Source organism: Mixophyes fleayi, chromosome 1, assembly GCF_038048845.1.
Source record: "Mixophyes fleayi isolate aMixFle1 chromosome 1, aMixFle1.hap1, whole genome shotgun sequence".
In the NCBI taxonomy this organism is placed as follows: Eukaryota; Metazoa; Chordata; class Amphibia; order Anura; family Limnodynastidae; genus Mixophyes; species Mixophyes fleayi.
The window spans coordinates 37,785,319-37,805,765 of NC_134402.1; the positions used below are offsets into that span (position 1 = coordinate 37,785,319).

The window sequence follows — 20,447 nt, forward strand, 5'->3', positions numbered from 1 at the left end:
AGTGTGTGTGCTTCCCTGGTGGTGGGGATGGGGTAGAGCCAAGTGTGTGTACTTCCTTGGTGGTGAGGGAGAGCTGAGTGTGTGTGTGCTTCCCTGGTGGTGGGGGAGAGCTGAGTGTGTGTGTGCTTCCCTGGTGGTGGGGGAGAGCTGAGTGTGTGTGTGCTTCCCTGGTGGTGGGGGAGAGCTGAGTGTGTGTGTGCTTCCCTGGTGGTGGGGGTGAGGGAGAGCTGAGTGTGTGTGCTTCCCTGGTGGTGGGGATGAGGGAGAGCTGAGTGTGTGTGGTTCCCTGGTGGTGGGGGTGAGGGAGAGCTGAGTGTGTGTGCTTCCCTGGTGGTGGGGATGGGGTAGAGCCGAGTGTGTGTGCTTCCCTAGTGGTGGGGGTGAGGGAGAGCTGAGTGTGTGTGTACTTCCTTGGTGGTGGGGGTGAGGGAGAGCTGAGTGTGTGTGCTTCCCTGGTGGTGGGGGTGGGGTAGAGCCGAGTGTGTGTGCTTCCCTGGTGGTGGGGGTGGGGTAGAGCCGAGTGTGTGTGCTTCCCTGGTGGTGGGGGTGGGGTAGAGCCGAGTGTGTGTGCTTCCCTGGTGGTGGGGGTGGGGTAGAGCCGAGTGTGTGTGCTTCCCTGGTGGTGGGGGTGGGGTAGAGCCGAGTGTGTGTGCTTCCCTGGTGGTGGGGGTGAGGGAGAGCCTAGTGTGTGTGCTTCCCTGGTGGTGGGGGTCAGGGGGAGCTGAGTGTGTGTGTGCTTCCCTGGTGGTGGGGGAGAGCCGAGTGTGTGTGCTTCCCTGGTGGTGGGGGAGAGCCGAGTGTGTGTGCTTCCCTGGTGGTGGGGGAGAGCCGAGTGTGTGTGCTTCCCTGGTGGTGGGGATGAGGGAGAGCTGAGTGTGTGTGTGCTTCCCTGGTGGTGGGGGTGAGGGAGAGCTGAGTGTGTGTGTGCTTCCGTGGGGGTGAGGGAGAGCTGAGTGTGTGTGCTTCCCTGGTGGTGGGGATGGGGTAGAGCCGAGTGTGTGTGCTTCCCTAGTGGTGGGGGTGAGGGAGAGCTGAGTGTGTGTGTACTTCCTTGGTGGTGGGGGTGAGGGAGAGCTGAGTGTGTGTGCTTCCCTGGTGGTGGGGGTGGGGTAGAGCCGAGTGTGTGTGCTTCCCTGGTGGTGGGGGTGGGGTAGAGCCGAGTGTGTGTGCTTCCCTGGTGGTGGGGGTGAGGGAGAGCCGAGTGTGTGTGCTTCCCTGGTGGTGGGGGTCAGGGAGAGCTGAGTGTGTGTGTGCTTCCCTGGTGGTGGGGGAGAGCCGAGTGTGTGTGCTTCCCTGGTGGTGGGGGAGAGCCGAGTGTGTGTGCTTCCCTGGTGGTGGGGATGAGGGAGAGCTGAGTGTGTGTGGTTCCCTGGTGGTGGGGGTGAGAGAGAGCTGAGTGTGTGTGTGCTTCCCTGGTGGTGGGGGTGAGGGAGAGCTGAGTGTGTGTGTGCTTCCGTGGGGGTGAGGGAGAGCTGAGTGTGTGTGCTTCCCTGGTGGTGGGGGTGGGGTAGAGCCGAGTGTGTGTGCTTCCCTGGTGGTGGGGGTGAGGGAGAGCCGAGTGTGTGTGCTTCCCTGGTGGTGGGGGTCAGGGAGAGCTGAGTGTGTGTGTGCTTCCCTGGTGGTGGGGGAGAGCCGAGTGTGTGTGCTTCCCTGGTGGTGGGGGAGAGCCGAGTGTGTGTGCTTCCCTGGTGGTGGGGGAGAGCCGAGTGTTTGTGCTTCCCTGGTGGTGGGGGAGAGCCGAGTGTGTGTGCTTCCCTGGTGGTGGGGGTGAGGGAGAGCTGAGTGTGTGTGTGCTTCGCTGGTGGTGGGGGTGAGGGAGAGCTGAGTGTGTGTGTGCTTCGCTGGTGGTGGGGGTGAGGGAGAGCTGAGTGTGTGTGCTTCCCTGGTGGTGGGGGTGAGGGAGAGCTGAGTGTGTGTGCTTCGCTGGTGGTGGGGGTGAGGGAGAGCTGAGTGTGTGTGCTTCCCTGGTGGTGGGGATCAGGGAGAGCTGATTGTGTGTTTGCTTCCCTGGTGGTGGGGATCAGGGAGAGCTGATTGTGTGTTTGCTTCCCTGGGGGTGGGGGTCAGGGAGAGCTGAGTGTGTGTGCTTCCCTGGTGGTGGGGGTCAGGGAGAGCTGAGTGTGTGTGCTTCCCTGGTGGTGGGGGTCAGGGAGAGCTGAGTGTGTGTGCTTCCCTGGTGGTGGGGGTCAGGGAGAGCTGAGTGTGTGTGCTTCCCTGGTGGTGGGGGTCAGGGAGAGCTGAGTGTGTGTGTGCTTCACTGGTGGTGGGGGTCAGGGAGAGCTGAGTGTGTGTGTGCTTTCCTGGTGGTGGGGGTGAGGGAGAGCTGAGTGTGTGCACTTCCCTGGGGGTGAGGGAGAGCTGAGTGTGTGCGCTTCCGTGGGGGTGAGGGAGAGCTGAGTGTGTGCGCTTCCCTGGGGGTGAGGGAGAGCTGAGTGTGTGTGCTTCCCTGGTGGTGGGGGTGAGGGAGAACTGGACACATTCATCAGTTCAATCCAAGGTTGTCTGATCAAAAGAACATTGTCGTCATCATCATCATCAACACTTATATAGCGCCAGCAAATTCCGTAGCAATTTATTTAATTGTAATTGGAACAGGGATAATTGTTCCTTTATTGTGTAATGGCATTATATAATAGTCATGTGAAGTGGTTTTTTGGTGAGTGTAGTGTCCTATGTCTGTATAGTATGTAATAGAATTGTATTATGATCATGTCCAGTGGTCAGGTCATGTTGGGGATGTAGTGTCCTATGTCTGTATAGAGCAGGGTTGTCCAAACCGCGGGCCGCATGTGGCCCAGCTCTCATGTAAATGTGGCCCAGAAGGAGTTTTGGTTGTGGCAAGGGGGCAGCACTGTTAATGGAAAAAAAATACTTACCTTGCGGTCACGCGGTAACGTCAGCTGGTACTCCGGCTCCCTCCCTTGTCTCCTCCTCCGTGCGGTGCTCGCAGTGAATGTCCGGCGTCATCACGCCCAACATTCATTGCGGAGCGCAGCACAGAGGAGACACCCGCGCGAGAAGAACAATCAACAGCACAGCACAGCACAGCACAGCACAGCACAGCACAGCACAGCACAGCACAGCACAGCAGAAAAGAAGAAGAGAAGATGACAGGAGAACAAGCCAATTACAAGGTAACTTAAGGGGGATTTTTTTTATTATTTCAAGAGACGCTGACAAGTGAATAAAAGTCACCTGGTCCTGGAGCATCATGGACCTTATCTCCCTGCTACATACTTCTACTTGTATTACTAATGGGGCATTATATATTATTCTCTTTGGCCCATTATAAGTTGTTATCCCTTAACTAACATAGTGGTGTAATTATCAAAACAGGTGACAATTTGGGGTCACAGTGGTGTATATGTCAGGTACCGCAGGCCTGGTCAGGGCACCCTGATATACAATGCCTGGCTTAAATGCACTTTATTGATATTGCATCAAAACAATACAAAAAGTGATTATAGTATAATAACTAGAGAGGATTTTTTGAACAGGGCAATTGAAAGGTAAGTATAGGGGGATTTGAAAAAAAGTTTTTTTATATATATATATATATATATATATATATATATATATATATATATATATATATATATTATATATATATATATATATAATATATATATATCACTTTTTTTTCTCATATATATATATATATATATATATATATATATATATATATATATGTTAACTATGTTTTCAATGGTTTTTTGGATGATCAGCTATCGTTATTGTTAGTGTAGTGTTAGTGTATGTGCGGCCCAAACCAACTCGTCGTCTTCCAATGTGGCCCAGGGAAGCTAAAAGGTTGGACACCCCTGGTATAGAGTGTAATAGAATTGTATTAGGATCATGTTGGAGGTGTAGTGTCCTATGTCTGTATAGAGTGTAATAGAATTGTATTATGGTCATGTTGGGGGTGTAGTGTCCTATGTCTGTATAGTGTATAATAGCATTATATTGTCTTCATGTCTGGTCATGTTTTATGATGTGTTTTTTTTATCAGTTATTAAGATAAAATGTTTATTATTTTTATAACACATAATAAATCACAGTTAATACATTACTGTTGTCTGTGCAGAATACACTGAAGATAGATCTGGGAACAGTACGTCGAGCACTGTGGACATGGACACTGACTACTTGATTTTTGCCCAGGAAAAAGTTCCGATTTGTCTTGCGATAACGGATTGTTTCCCATTTCTGCACGGTCTGCAAGACCTTACAATCCTCTCTGAGACTGAGTCACTGGTGAGCATTTTATACTGCTTATAACTTCTTATATTTAGCCACGTTTGTGCAGTCTTTATTATATGTTTAAAAACAGCCAAAGACTTGGCTGTCTTTTGTGTGGGCAATGATTTCTAGTATCTGAATTAATTTACCAAAGGGTAAATTAATCTGTAATGAACATTTAGGGTAGAAACAATGACAAATGTTTAGTTTTTCTGACCTACACAGTCAGATGTTGCATTTATGTATATTATAGAATTATTTCTGTAACACATATGTGTGAATTGTGTTACAATAAACAAAGGGTCCTCTAGCAAGTAATACTCCTTCATACAATCTATACCCTTTATGCATTATATAATACATGATACATTCTATCCTGAGTGTAGTATTCATTTTTTCCCATGGATGTTGTCTACTATTTACACTTTAGAATATGAAGTGGAGTGTATGAAAATAAATACTTGCTAGAAGGGCTTTTTGCTTTTAATTAATAGTAATTTATTAAGTGTTATTTTTAGGGACATGGCGAATCCTGGATTTGTTTTGGTATTCTGTGTGATTCTAGCCATTTTTTAAAGGATTTTGCAGACAAACTAAATCCAACATAGATCTGCACACTGCCCCCTGTCTGCTGATAGCGGAAGTGATGGCTGCACGTCATTTTGCCCTGGGTGGGTGTTTTCATTCCCAGTATTGCAGTTTGTCTCACAGACTACTGGGCATGGTCTGGCTGGGGGCTTGTAATATTTATGTGGTTTGTAAAAGTTAGTGCACATGTGATAATTGAGACTACGGTGTTGATACCCTGGAAATTGGATCGTCTGTACAACCGGTTTCAGGCATTTGGGGAGTTGGTTCTGTGCAACAAGTGGCTGGCTGATTAGTGTATCTCTTGTAACTTGTGTTGGCTGTTTCACGGGGTAATCTTTAAAATGCTAAAGCTTTCTGGTATATCTGAGGATATCTCTGCAATACTTGGTTCAGTGTGTGAGGGCTAATTCCTCTACAACATGTGACTTGCAATACTGTAGGGCAGTGGATTCCAAACGTTTTCAGTTCAAGGCACCCTTAAGGTCTCCAAAATTTGTCAAGGCACCCCTAAGCCAAAATAATTACCAAGTAGTCCCCCGCCTTGCTTACCACTGGCCCTGGCCGAGGCACCCCTGTGAGATCCCCAAGGTACCCCAGGGAGCCTAGGCACACAGTTTGGGAACCACTGCTGTAGGGTATTTCTCTGCTATATGGTGGGTGAATAAGGGAATGGCGCTTATTTGATCTGAATGAGAATGGCCACCATTTGCCCTGTGTAAGAATGGCAGTCATGTGCTGCGCCGGGAATGACGGTTCTTTAGTTAGTGTAGGAAAAAGGGGCGTCATTTTCTTTGCAGAATAATATGGCCATTGCTTGGTATGATGTGGTATATTATGCTCTATAATGCTATATTATGCAGTCCAATACATGTATGCATCCTTAAATAATAAAAGACAGGCAAGTACCTTTTAGTAGGATCCGGTTCAGGTTTTGCTCGAACACATTTCTGAGAATTCAGCCTAATTCTAAAATTGTGGGTTTATTTTTTTATTTCATAAATAGCGATGATACATTACTTTTTGCCCGAATGCTAAATATTAGTATGTATTTACTAGTCTATGATGAAGAACGCTAATTTGCCTTGATATTCCTTCTGTTTGAGGTTCCTCTAGCATAGAGTCATTTTAACACTTCAGCATTTTGTGGTCTTTGTTAATTTGGACAAACCGTTCAGAGATCTTCTGTATTTACCAGATATAAGCAATACTGAATTACACCATTTTCAATATAATTGTATAGTCTAGATGGTGATCAGTTTTAATTATTAGGTTTTCAAATTTAACCCCACTAAGTGCAGGTTTTCTTCCTTAACTTCACCTTTTAGAAGTATGTTTTTTTAACTAGCATCACATATCCCCATAGTAACCTGTCATTACAAGCCAGCGCTGGCTAAGAATTCAGGTAGCATTGCTAAGTGCATCTACTTAACCATGTGACGTATCTGCAACATGCCATCTCCGGTGTTCTACCCACACTCCATATTATGGGCTATATGTATTGGCCTACTACAGTGTTCCCCTCAGCACCTATTTCCCGGGTGCTCCACTCAGCTGTTTGTATTTACCACCCGGCTTTTGGACCCCGATAGAGTCCTATTATAATCAGGGCCGGTGCAAGGTTGCCCGGCGCCCTAGGCAAAGTTTAAGCTCGTCGCCCCCCCCCCCCCCCCCCCCCCCCCCACATAAAAAAATATTTTTTTATTTCACAGCCCCTAACACACTTAGAATTTTTGAAATAAAAATAACTCTTACCTCCTCTTGGCTGGCTAGGATGCAGTTCAGATGTCTGACGCAGCACTGATGTCTGGCGCAGAATGCTGTCCAGGCTTCACTGCTGCCCAGGAGCAAACACAGGATATCTAGAGTGGAGGCTCTAAATGTTAGATTTCAGAACCAAACAAACAAAAAAAAGAAAACATGACATCACTCACCTGTTACAGACTGACATGTACCCGCTGTCCACCAACTTCACTCACACATGCCCATCTGCCCACTAGCTATTCTCACATATGTCACCTATGCCCTTGCATAGCTGCAATTTGTCACGGCACTATTTTAGTACATAGACTCCATAGTCTCTAACTTAAGGACATTTATAAGTGTAATCCCACACTTTCTGTAGCATCCATTCTCCCCCCACACACACATTTACTGTAGCATCCATTCTCCCCCCACACACACTTTCTGTAGCATCCATTCTCTCCCCCACACACACATTTACTGTAGCATCCATTCTCCCCCCCCCCACATATTCTGTAGCATCCATTCTCTCCCCCACACACACATTTACTGTAGCATCCATTCTCCCCCCCCCCCCCCCACATATTCTGTAGCATCCATTCTCCCCCCACACACACATTTACTGTAGCTTCCATTCTCCCCCCCCCACACTTTCTGTAGCATCCATTCTCCCCCCACACACACATTTACTGTAGCTTCCATTCTCCCCCCCCCCCCCACACTTTCTGTAGCATCCATTCTCTCCCCCACACACACATTTACTGTAGCTTCCATTCTCCCCCCCCCCCCCCCACACATATTCTGTAGCTTCCATTCTCCCCTCCACATATTCTGTACCATCCATTCTCCCCCCCCCCCCCCACACTTTCTGTAGCATACATTCTCCCACCACACACACATTTACTGTAGCATCCATTCTCCCCCCCCCCACATATTCTGTAGCATCCATTCTCCCCCCCCCCCACACTTTCTGTAGCATCCATTCTCCCCCACACACACATTTACTGTAGCATCCATTCTCCCCCCCCCCCCCCCCCACATATTCTGTAGCTTCCATTATCCCCCCACACACACATTTTATGTAGCATGCATTCTCCACCACACACATTTTATGTAGCATTCATTCTCCCTCTTCCCCTTTTTACTGTAGCATCCACTCCTCCTCCCCCCTCGGTTCTCTGCAGCATACTTCTGTCACCCTCCCCTCCGTTTCTCTGTTCCATACTTTCACTACCTCTCCCCCTTTTCTGTACTCACCTTCACTTTTCTTCCATTCTCTTCTCCGCCTCTTGTTTCTTGCTTCTTTCCTCTCTCTTTACTTCTGTCAGACTCCTGTCGGCTCTCTACACTGGCAGCGTCGTGACGTCACGACGCTGCCAGGCGCCAGGCGCCAGGCACATTTGAAAATGCGGTGCTGCTTACAGTGCAGCACCGCTTAGGTCTACAGGACCACTATATTGCGGGCGGACGATCCGCCCGGCGGCGATCACGCCGCCCGCTTAAAATGAACTTATTCATAATTGCTTTTTTAATAATCAGTCTCCTCGGCCACAGTGCCGCCCCCCAGAGGCCGGCGCCCTAGGCAGCTGCCTAAGGCTGCCTAATGGTAGCGCCGGCCCTGATTATAATAGAATAAACCATTGTTTCTCCTATTAGAACAGGTGCTATGTGAGCACTACAGCCAGCAGTGTGTGGTAGACCACTGACCACCAGTCTGACCAGTCCTGGCAGGTGTGGACAATAACCTCCAACATTTTTCATTATTATTGCAAAGTATTACAACTGCCCCCACACGGCTGCTTCTTAATGGAAACGTTTTCTGGGGAGAACTCTGTACTAAGTACATCCATTCAAAACCGGATATTTAAAATAGATAAGTATGGAAATAGGTAAGTTAAATAACTTTGTCTCTAAAGGGTGGCGCAGATCTAGAAAACTATATGTCAAAGAAAGTCTAATTCAGATGTAATGTTAATTTGGAAATGTGGTTCTGAAAAATTGTGTACTTAAAAACTGAGGAAGAAATCTATACCTGTCATTAAAGGAGTCCATAGCAAAAAACATCGTCCTCCTGTCATAAAGGGTAATTTACAAACATAGAAACGTATTATTACCTTTGCATAATAGCACTTATTTATCCGCATTATCCATACACGGCTGCTTTCTACTATTGCTATGTTTTGGAAATGGTCGGTAGAATCAGTCGGAACCTGGTTTTGCGGGATTATAGATGGAAATGTTCCTGGTGGAATAGTGTCACTACCTGCCACTACTTACCACCTCCATTGGTAAATTTTGAACCCTGCGATTCTTCTCTAAAATTAGTACTCGTTCCAGCCTCATTAATGTCTTAAATAAATCATGCAAGTGAGGGGACTTTGAGGGCCTCATGTAGAGTAGGACGCATTTTCTGTTATAAGCGCAGACATAAATTGCATCCAAAAGAAAAAGACGCATTGTACACAGGTATGTTGAGCCAGATCCATCTAAGCAGATCGTCAGTGTGTAACTTATGTTATGCAAGTTTGCCGTCTCCTGCGTCTGATTCTCGGGCTATTTATATAGCGCCAGCAAATTCCGTAGCGCTTTACAATTGAGGACAAACACAGTAATAAAACAATACTACATTACTGGGTAACACAGACAGAGAGGTAAGGGGGCCCTGCTCGCAGGATTACAATTCATATTACCTCCAACATGCCCTTAAACACGCCCTCCTTCATTTCTGCTTCTTTAATTATAAGGGGCTATAAGCGCAATATGCAAATTAGTCAACATATGGCTGCAAACTTAACTAGTGCTTTGTGGACATGCGCAGCAGTAGAAAAGCGCAATATTTGCTGAAAAACGCTGTTTCCCTTCAGCTCTACTTGGGCTCCTTAATCTTAAATACGTGTGTCACTTGTGTGTGTTTTGAATTTCTTTTTATACATAGATATAGATGAACATGTGAATGCACCTGGGAGATAGATAAGTCTGCTTGAAAGTACAGCCTGTGTAGCATGCCTTCTAATTACCAGCACTGCCTGAGGACCCATAAAAATCCATTTTTTCTGATGGTGGAAAGAGGTTGCTAACCATGAAAAGCCCCTGCAAATTACCCCCTTACCCCCTTTGAATCTTATTTAAATATCTTGTCCCACAAAACCAAATCTGTTTTCAACACGTAGGCGAAATACAAGACGCACAACTAGCTTCATCTTGATGTGCAGCAGAAACTGGTTTATTTATGAGAAATAGATAACTGATGTCACAAATGGAGATGTGCATGCTTTTGTACGTACATAAATGAGCCTTATCATCATCATCATCACCATTTATTTTTATAGCGCCACTAATTCCGCAGCGCTGTACAGAGAACTCATTCACATCAGTCCCTGCCCCATTGGAGCTTACAGTTTAAATCCCCTAACACACACACATACACACAGACAGAGAGAGGGACTAAGGGCAATTTGTTAGCCGCCAATTAACCTACCAGTATGTTTTTGGAGTGTGGGAGGAAACCGGAGCACCAGGAGGAAACCCACACAAACACGGGGAGAACATACAAACTCCACACAGATAAGGCCATGGTCTGGAATTGAACTCATGACCCCAGTGCTGTAAGGCAGAAGTGCTAACTACTGAGCCACCGTGCTGCCGAATATTATTATTATTTGGCTCGATTGCTGAACATACAGGAAATGCACCTACATTGGTTGCATCATGACATCACAATCCATCGGGGGGACAGTTTTCTTTTCAATCAACTTTTCATGGTGCTCTCATATCCTCTCTCCGTAATGCCAAATCCTTACTATTAACATGTGCTTTCTATTACAGAAACTGCAGGCAGACGAGAGGCCCGTCTCCCGGGTGATATATGAATGTCTGTCCGTAATTCAGAAGAAGGACATGAAGTTAAATGTAGTCTTCGAGTATATATTCCAGCAATGTTACCTGAAAGTGTACCCTGCCCTACAGGACATGCTACAAGGTACTTTGTGTTCCAAATATGTTATATTGAAAGTGACAGTGCGGATGACAGACCAATCCTATTGCTAAGGTCATGACACACATTTATAAACAAACAGGTACATATTCCTGCGTTTGCCTTAGATTGCTGTTCTTGTCATATTTATCCAGCTAATATATTGGTATCTTAACAGGCGTTTTGTTAACTTGTGCACTTACTGGTGCCCAAACGCTTATTACATCACTTGTTAGTAGCAACATTAGCTATCTAAGTGTACAAATAGCCCAGACAATACATCAGCATCTTATCTGGTTTATTGTATAGAATGTACTGACTAGTTGATAGTGGCTAGTCAGTCTGGCCATCCCCTATAGTTGTATTGTAAAGCCACAATATCAAGCTTATTGTACTTTTTCTAGCTAATTATTAACTCAAATACATAATAAATGAAAACTTGCATGAAGAAAGGAATAGCACCCCCTAAGAAAACATCCCTTAAGCCAAAGAGGTGGTTTTGTAGTGATGAACACACAAAATAATTGACTGGCTGGCTCATGTTCCAGACGATAATAAAATGTGTGAGTCTCTCTTATCAGTTCCTGACAATGAACTTTATTTATTTTTCACAACTTCGCAGACTTACCGTTGTATGCAAACGTTTGGCCACCCCATGTCAACTTTCATGTGTCACTAAATCTCGAAGTAAAAGAAGTTATTACAGCCTCTATAGGTTACAAACTTAAACATATTTATAATCTGCCGAAAAAGACACTGTTAAACAATTTTATTTAAATACCTATAAAGTAAAATTGCTATATATTCATAGTATATTTATAAACCATGCTGCACTGTTTCAAGTGTTTCTGAGAATCGCAATATTTTTTAGCCACATCCAGGTAGACACATTAGAAATGATTACAACAAGCCATTCGTTAGAACCTTCGCTCATCCAACGTATAAAGTTCTTTATATTACACCAGACATAGCTTAATTAATCCAGAAAGAACATTGTTTACTCAAATTGTTTAATTCATGCATTACTATTATTATCTTTAATTTATAAGGTGCTACAAAGGGTCCGCAGCGCCGTACATAACATACCAAAAACAGTGAGCTATTACACAACATGATACAGAAAGAACAAAAATATATACACAGACACAGGGAACATGGTAATGCAAATCAAATTATTACTGGGGCAATGAGTGAAAGTGATGGTAGAAATCAGCAAGAAGTAGGCCGATGCTTAAGAAAATAGGGCTAGGGAAGCAGGCCAAGAGGTACAGAGGGTGATGGAATAGTAGAAGGAGCACACAAGGAAAGAGGGCCCTGCTTCTGAGAGCTTACATCCTAAAGGAAAGGGGGAGACACAAATAGGGTGGTACTAACTGGGGGAGAGAGTTAGGAGGAGGACTGATAGACTTGAATAAAGAAATGAGTCTTAAGGGCACGTTTGAAGCCTTTGAGAGTAGATGCTAACCTGATGGAACGTGGAAGATCGTTCCACAGCTGGGGAGCAGCCCGTGCAAAGTCCTGAAGACGAGATTGAGAGGAGGTGATCAGTGAAGTAGTGAGGCGGCGGTCACAGGCAGAGCCGAGGCGGCGGCTAGGAGTGTAATTAGATAGATGAGATTGGAGATGTAGGGAAGGGAGAATTGATTAAGAGCTTTAAAGGTGAGGGTGAGAAGTTTAAATTTAATTCTGTAGGCCATGGGGAGCCAATGTAGTGACTGTTGGAGGGAGACAGCAAAGATAGATCAGTGAGAGAGAAAAATGACGTGGGCAGCAGCATTGAGGATAGACTTAAGAGGATCAAGGCGAGAATCAGGTAGGCCACAGAGAAGGAGGTTACAGTAGTCAAGGCAAGAGATTACAAGCGAGTGAACGAGGGTTTTCGTCGCTTCCGTGGCGAAAAAGGGGCAAATTTTGGATGTATTCCGAAGGTGGAAGTAGCAGGATTTTGAGAGGGACATAATGTGAGGATTGAAGGAGAGGGAGGAATCAAGAATGACCCCAAGGCATCGGACTTGAGGGACAGAAACAAGGGTAGTGTTATTAATGCATGCTGTTAGCAACTAATGCCTCTGTTGTTACAAGCCTCATTTGTTAGATGTTGTCATGGCCTAAAAGTATGCGCCTGCCGTGGGCATGGCTAGTCCATCCAATATACCTCCTCCAGGTCATTAGATAAAGCACTTGAAGCCTTCGATATTACTTAGCCCAAACCAACTTGCGGGGCTAAGGCAGGCAAATGTTATTAGTAACAGTTATTGTTGACTCGTCATAAGAGTCTCGCTCTGACCTCTGCAGTAAACACAATTTCAATACAGCCTGGGCTCTGCTGTATTGAAATAACAGATATAACAGGTCAATCCTGTGGGTCACTCTTCACCATTATTATAGAAATAGCTATAACAATCACACCAACATCGGGCTCGTCCAATAGACGATATCTGGAAGTGTGTTGTATCAGACAGTGACGATGAAGAGTCACAATACTAGATGCACCAGACAGTCATTGTTGGTTGATTCATACTGGTATTGGATAGAAGTATGGAAACCCAATATAAAGTCACTTAATAGAGCATTGAGTTGCTACATGCGGGTAGGGGTGGGGTATGTTTTTCCGATGCTTGAAATTGCGACAATCGATATAGCGACAAAAGAATACCGATTACAATAGTCCCGATATGGAGGGAATTCAGATTTACCATAACAAAGACACACAACATCACAGACACACCTCCTATACATTCCGACATCGTGCTGGAGGGATGTAGCAAGAAAGTCACTCAACTGATGCCAAAAATGCTCAATTGGGTTCTGATCTGGTGAGTCCATGGCATTTGGATAGCGTCCGTGCCGTGCTTATCATACCTGTGGGAAAGAAATGCTGCAACATGGGGTGAAGATGATCACTGAAGTAATGATTGGCCTTGCCGTCTCTGGGTTATGACCGCACCCAAAACATGCCATGAAAATGCGGTGGAGTATCTGCTTCCACTTGCTGTTGCCATTGGCTGTCATGTTGTTCCCTGAGCTGAAATCACCACACTGTTGCTCATGAAACATTAGCAAATTGAGTGGTCTCAGCAACTGAAGCTCCTGCCAAGTGCGTCCCAGCAATCGCCCCTCTTTCCAAGTCACAGAGGGCTTCTCTTGTAGTCATAATTATAGGCAACCAGGCAGTCCAGCATTCTTATACATGACCCTGACCATGCTGGGAGGTTACACTACCTGTGTGGAAGCCCTTGCTGTCAATATGCTTGATGTCCCTCATTTGCCGTAGTGCAGGCCTGGCTCTTCAAGTGTTTTGATACTACATATCCCAGCGTGCTCTAGCAGTTTTTGGCTGTCTGTCTACTGGTAAAGCATGTTGGGGCTTGTAGTTTCACAACATCTAGAGAGCCACAGACTGGCCAGACCTTCAGTGGTGTTTCCATTGTTAGTCTGCTATCTGTACACATGGGTGGGTCCAGTGATGTCACATGTGATGTACAAGGAACTTTGGCTCTCTGTAATGGATTTACTATTTACTGTAGAATGTCAGGGTAATGCTAAACAGTGTATTTTACCTTCATGGTTCATATCTGAAAATTTAAATTTTGACGTTTAATGGCCCATTAAATTGACCTGTTTCGCACAAATACAGCCTAAGAATGTACTGGGAACCAATGCCATAGCTGTGACGTAAGATAGCCCTTTGTGTTGCACATTAAAGACTGACAGTACATATTTCTGTGCACAGGACCCAATGAGGACCAATCTAGACCATTTAATGGGAGACAATTTCCAGTGTTTACCAGGCCTGGTGATCTACTCGATTTTTTTGAACACAACAAAGCCTATATTTGCGAAGCTATAGATGAACGTTTCCCAATACTACATGGACTGCATGATAAAGGACTGCTGTCTAGATTACAGTTGTTGGTAAGTGCGTTTAATGCTCGTTTTTGGGACTAATTACATTACTTGGTTAACAAATTATTTATTACATTTATTATTTAAAATGATGCCATCATCCAACTTCATAAAAAGCAAATATGGATTTATGTACTTGATTCAGTCTAAATAATTTAGTTAAATCAATGTATGTCCAAAAACTCCACTGATTTCTCCAATTGTTTTTGATTGTTGAAGCATCTTTGTCCTATTCTCAGATGACCCTGATTGATTGAAATGTGAAGTCAACAATATCTGAACTAGTTTAGATTCCTTTTTTCACGAGGATGCTCATTTTGACCACACCCACAATCATTTAAGCCACGCCCCAGATAGAAACTGCCACACCCCTAATCATTCTTCACCAAACAGTAAAATGAAAAGCAATACAAGTTTGATCATTAAAAGTCAGAGCGGTGAGGGACAGCTGGGTGGTATGCAATATATATAAGCAAACTGTTTTTGTTTTTTTGTTTTTTTTGGCAGAAGCTGCAAGCTGACAGGAGGCTCACTAATGAGGTGTTGTACCAAGCTCTCTGCCTGATCGACCAGCAAGACAACATAGAGATGTTTTTTGCCTATGTGTTTCAGGAATACTACCTTGAACTGTACCCCGATCTCAATACCATCCTGCAAAGTAGGTCATGCCAGAGCCGAATCTGTTACTAACGCTATGTTTAAGGCAAGCATGTATTATGTTTATCATAATGATCTTAATTTCAAGTAAAGAGTAGTGGTAGAGATCAGCATATTAAGCTAACATAAAGACAGTCTCAAATCTAAATCAGATTGTTCACCTGTAAGTGTCAGTTTCAGTTATGAGCTCATCAACTGGAGAGAAATAAATACACTGCATGGTTTGCATGTACAATTGGCTCTGCTTTATTAGTTACAAGTCCATATCTATATAGCAAAAATCTCATATATCAGAAAACTATGCCCCCAAAAGGTTTTAACCACTCATGCTCCCTTCACACAGATGTTACTACATTCTGTTATTATCACACAGGAATACTCCCCAGGGGGGGGGGGGGGTTGGCTTATCTCCTGTGCTGCCATATTCAAGGCCATGAGCAGTCTCCTGCAAACAATGAATAACTCCTACAAACTAGCTGTATCTAATCTGTCTTTAAGCTATAAGAAAACAAAATGGCTATAAGGCAACAAGATGGCGTCAGCTTAGCAAAATCACATTTCTCAACAGTGCTGTGTTTTTCCGATCCGGCATATTGCCTGATGTCTCTAATGGTCCAGTCCTCTATCTTACTGCTACTTGCTTGGTCCAGGCGGGCAGCATTATTGGCAGTGCCTCTGCCCTTTAAACAACTATCTGAATTAACAGGGGGAGGCCCGATCTGTATTCAGCTTGACACATTGAACTAAATTTTTTAAGTTTTGAGCAACAAGCAATTGAAACAAATATTAGTGCACATCCTTAGCAATTTTTGGACTGTAAAATTTAGGCTGCACTAGTTGTGTCCCTAAGGAACACATATTAAGGAAAAAATTATAAAAACATTTTAAGATCTCGGTTTACATTAATCCGTATTTTTATATATTTTATCCCCCCCGTTAATGCTATAGTCTGGCCAATTAGAGCGCAGAATTTCATCCACTACATTCTGAAGATCTGAGTGAGGCCCGCAGACATGTTTTCAGTTACAGAAGAATTGTTTTCAATTGTCCTCTGTTTATCTTGCTAGTATAGAAACTGTGGGCCACGTTTAGAGTTGGACCTATGACGGTTGTTTGGGTGTAGTATACTCATTTCTGTACTATCCATGCGCACCAAAAATGCTTCCATCTTTATTTTTGTGTATATTGCATCCTCTTATGCTTTAAGTGGTGAAATGGGTGGACAGGTGTAAGCTAAGTACAGGCCATGCTCCACTAGTGCAACATAATTAGACATGGACAGCACGGTGGCTCAGTGGTTAGCACTTCTGCCTCACAGCACTGGGGTCATGAGTTCAATTCCCGACCACGGCCTTATCTGTGAGGAGTTTGTATGTTCTCCTCGTGTTTGCGTGGGTTTCCTTCGGGTGCTCTGGTTTAGTCCCATACTCCTAAAACATACTGGTAGGTTAATTGGCTGCAAACAAATTGACCCTAGTCTGTCTCTTTGTGTGTGTGTCTCACATTGCTGAATCACGCAAACATATTATACGAGTAATACAGTTGTATACACTCCAAAAACATACTGGTAGGTTAATTGGCTGCTATAAAAATTGACCCTAGTCTCTGCCTATGTCTGTCTGTGTGTGTATATGTTAGGGAATCTAGACTGTAAGCTCCAATTGGGCAGAAACTGATGTGAGCGAGTTCTCTGTACAGCGCTGCGGAATCAGTGGCGCTATATAAATGATGATGATGATGTATCTATAACTTATTAAAATAGTTTGCTGTTCTTTGCAGATTTAAATGATGCGTTAAAGCTGGAAATATATCCACCGTCTCCAGGTAATTTACTGCAGAACCATCTCTGTGTTTGTGTGATTAGAGAGCAGGATAATAAATAGTGAATATTTTAATTTATCTCTTCAACCCTTTAGGGTGAAACACATGAAAATGTGAGAACACAATGTATTGTTTGTGGAATGTAACCTGTTGTCCCCACACAGTAGAACTAGTTGTTTTCTAATAATATACTTATGGGGACATTAGTGTCTGCAGCACTGACTGATGTGACACTTACTTCAATATCTTTGCCAACAATAGTATAATATAATGATGCTCTTAATGTATCACATTATATCCTGAAACATTCCTGTGGTCTGTGATATAAATGGGAGTATATCAGTAACAGTATACAATATACAGATCACTCTAGATGAAACGTGAATACTCCTTGTCTCAAAGGGCACGATAAAGTATGAAACTCATTTAAGCTGTCAGAAGAGGACACGGCAGGGTTGCAATTATAACGTGTCCCTTTGTTGGAAGTAAAAGCGACAATTGTTGCAGGGACAGCAAACACAAAGTGTATTTAACACATAATAATTATATTGAAGTTGTTTGTCCTTAGGACATATCCATTCCATTCAGTTATAAAACATGTAATGGTACTGCAGAGAAAGATTAAGTTTTAACAATTTTTATATATATATATTATATATTATATATTTCTTTTCTCTGTGGGGGACATTTACTTCAATGTGATGTGCTGCCGGAAATCAATGCGATGTCTGGCTCAAACATTGACGCTTTTTACGGTAAGGAATCTCAGCTCATATTGGTTGCACACCTGTATGGGGTGCAAGGAAAAATGAGCGAGTATTTCTTGCCGAACATCGCCTGTCTCTGCACTCTGTTCACGTTGAATTCAATCTACCCCTTTTTTGTCACTGCCATGGTTAAGTTGCTAGGATGGGACCTCCCCTGACTATAGTATCAGCAACATAAATAAACGCATAAAGTACAAATAGGGCATTGTGGGTACTAGGACATGTTGGGTTCAATGTAGCCTTTGCTGGTGTATTTTTTTTTCTATGATATTATGTGATGTCACCAAAAGTTTTGATATAATGGAGGAAACTTCTAAATAGGGTTTTATACTCCTTCTTTTTACATATTTTGCTGGCCGACATTTTGTAAAAATACCATCTGATATATTTATTTCCTTAGTCGTGCAGTGCTAATTTAATGCACAGTTTCTGTACAGTGCTGTATAATACATTTTCCGATGTTAATGTTTTTGTAGTGTCCTGTTCAGATCAAGTCAGTGAACTACAGGAACAGGAATCTAGTGGACCTTCCACAGGTATTCATCAAAGCATTGACTTTAATTCAACATGTGGTTTATATAAACATATTGAACCTGGTTCATTAAGGAACATAAAATGCAGATACGTGTGGTATTTTGTGTACATTAGCTCTACGCAGGGCAGGTGTAAGTGCTGATTGATAGCGATGACTGTTGCTTATGCATGCTAGTACTTGTGTTTAAAATCGAGCAACTATAAAAATGCATTTTATGTACTGTAGGCATTAATAGCTTCCTGATAAATGTATTTGATGGGGGGAAAAAGGCAAAAGAAAACAACTTTTTTATTTTTTTTTTAAATGTCAATGATATTAATGGGTTTATTGTATTTAATAATTTTATTTTTTTCCTGTGTCTTCTGATGGGACTTTATACATAGATATGTATTGTGCGTATCCTGCAGTGCGTTGTCTGTCTGCATATGGCAAGTCCAGTATAGCCAGAGCATACTTAGACCTGTATTCAAGTAGAGTAGTTTTTCGACCTCTTCTTGCTGAATATAGGCATACCTGCTTGCTTTTTGCGTCCGTTTAAAAAAAAAAAAAAAAAGCAAATTGCGTTAATAGATGAGACCCATTATTGCTTTTGCCACCAAAAAGGACTTTATAACCAGGAGAGGACAAAATACACAGACACTTAAACAAACTATATTATGCTGGCACATAGTGGGGTGGGGAGATGCTTGTGGTTGTGGGGGGACACAGCTCCCTTAATTTACACTTCCATTGTTTAATTGCTAAGCTCTCCCACTTGCTGACAACTGCTAACCTAAGTAACCCTTCCTATGTCTCCCAATGGTCCCTCCGGTGTCAACATCTCTCCCGATTTATCGGTTTATGTCTGATAGATGCTTATTGTTCTTATTTGTTACTATTGCAATTTTGTTTCACAGGTTCTCCTATTTTTCTCACTCTCTCGAGTTCTCCTCACTCTGATGAGCAACACCCCCTTTTCTTCTTTCGCCGAACTACTCTCTTTATTCTTTATCATCTTGTGCTCCCACTGTCATCACCCCTCCATGTGATCCGCCTGTGTTGCTTGGATGTCTGGGCTGCACCCCCCTCATTTCCGGTACCTGTGTTGTACCATTTATTCTCCGCTTGGACTTGTCTCCCGGAAGGGAAACATGTCCCGCCCTTTTAGCCCTTCCTTGGCGCTCAGATCCTCCTAGATTCTTAAAATTCTTTCTATTAATGTCAACGGCTTTAACTCTCCCACTAAACGTACTATTGCACTCCCACTCTTCAAACGCCAAAAGCCGGACATTGTTTTCCTCCAAGAGACCCACTTCAAAGTCTCTCAACCGCAGCTCACTTGTATAACCTGTACCCAAACCTACTATGACTCGACGGATACTAAGGCTAACATACGCGGGATGCCAGGGAACAGGCTGAAGTTAAATAGATCAAAGAGCCACAAATCTCGTCACTTACTGCATCACGATAACATTTCCCGTAACAAAAAACTCATTACACTCAGGGATCAACTACACCAAATCCTTTCTAAAAAGGCTGCTAAAACCCTACAATGGATTCAACAGAAATTTTGTGAGAGGGGAGACCGGGCAAATAGACTTTTAGCTCAGAAGTTAAGGGATAAACGCACTCGCAACAATATCACATCCATTAAAACCCCCTCTGGCGACCTCACATACGATCCCAAGCAAATAGCTGGCATCTTCAAAGATTTGTATACCTCCCTCTATAATCTCACACCACGAATCTTCAATCCCAGTCTTACACTCCAAATTTAAGGATCTCTTAACTTCCTTACACCTTCCTAAACTCACTCCAGCACAATCCTATTTTTGAACTAGGAGATCACAGCTGAAGAACTCACAGATGATTTAAGACCTCAAAAACACTTTGGTTCCTGGCCCGGATGGCTTCTCTGCTATCTATTATAAAGTGTTCACTGCTCTCCTCGTGCCCATGTTGCTTAGGCTCCTTAACTCGATCCATGGAGACTCTAAATTTGACAGAGCTACCACCCCGTGCACATCAGTCATACCCAAACCTGGCCAGGACCTCCACTCTTGTGGGAGTTATAGACCCATCTCTTTACTAAACATAGATCACGCGTTATTTGCAAAAATCCTTGTTAATAGATTGAATCTCGTGTCATCAAAGATGTGATGACACGAGATGTCGCAGAGAGAGCGTTTGACAGGGTGGGTTGACCTTACATTCAACAGACCCTTACGGTCATAGGCAT

General features: G+C 43.7%; 1 protein-coding gene across 2 annotated transcripts in view; it reads left to right on the forward strand.

The window, feature by feature from the left end:
• Positions 1-20,447, forward strand: part of LOC142132485 (nuclear body protein SP140-like protein) — a 56,627-nt gene that overhangs the window by 11,494 nt on the left and 24,686 nt on the right. For both annotated transcript variants that reach the window (XM_075194429.1, XM_075194433.1), the window contains exons 5-10: positions 4,085-4,254; positions 10,396-10,549; positions 14,277-14,458; positions 14,957-15,107; positions 16,886-16,930; positions 18,171-18,230. In XM_075194429.1, coding sequence (XP_075050530.1) covers positions 4,085-4,254; positions 10,396-10,549; positions 14,277-14,458; positions 14,957-15,107; positions 16,886-16,930; positions 18,171-18,230 — 762 coding nt within the window. The remainder of the gene's footprint in view (positions 1-4,084; positions 4,255-10,395; positions 10,550-14,276; positions 14,459-14,956; positions 15,108-16,885; positions 16,931-18,170; positions 18,231-20,447) is intronic.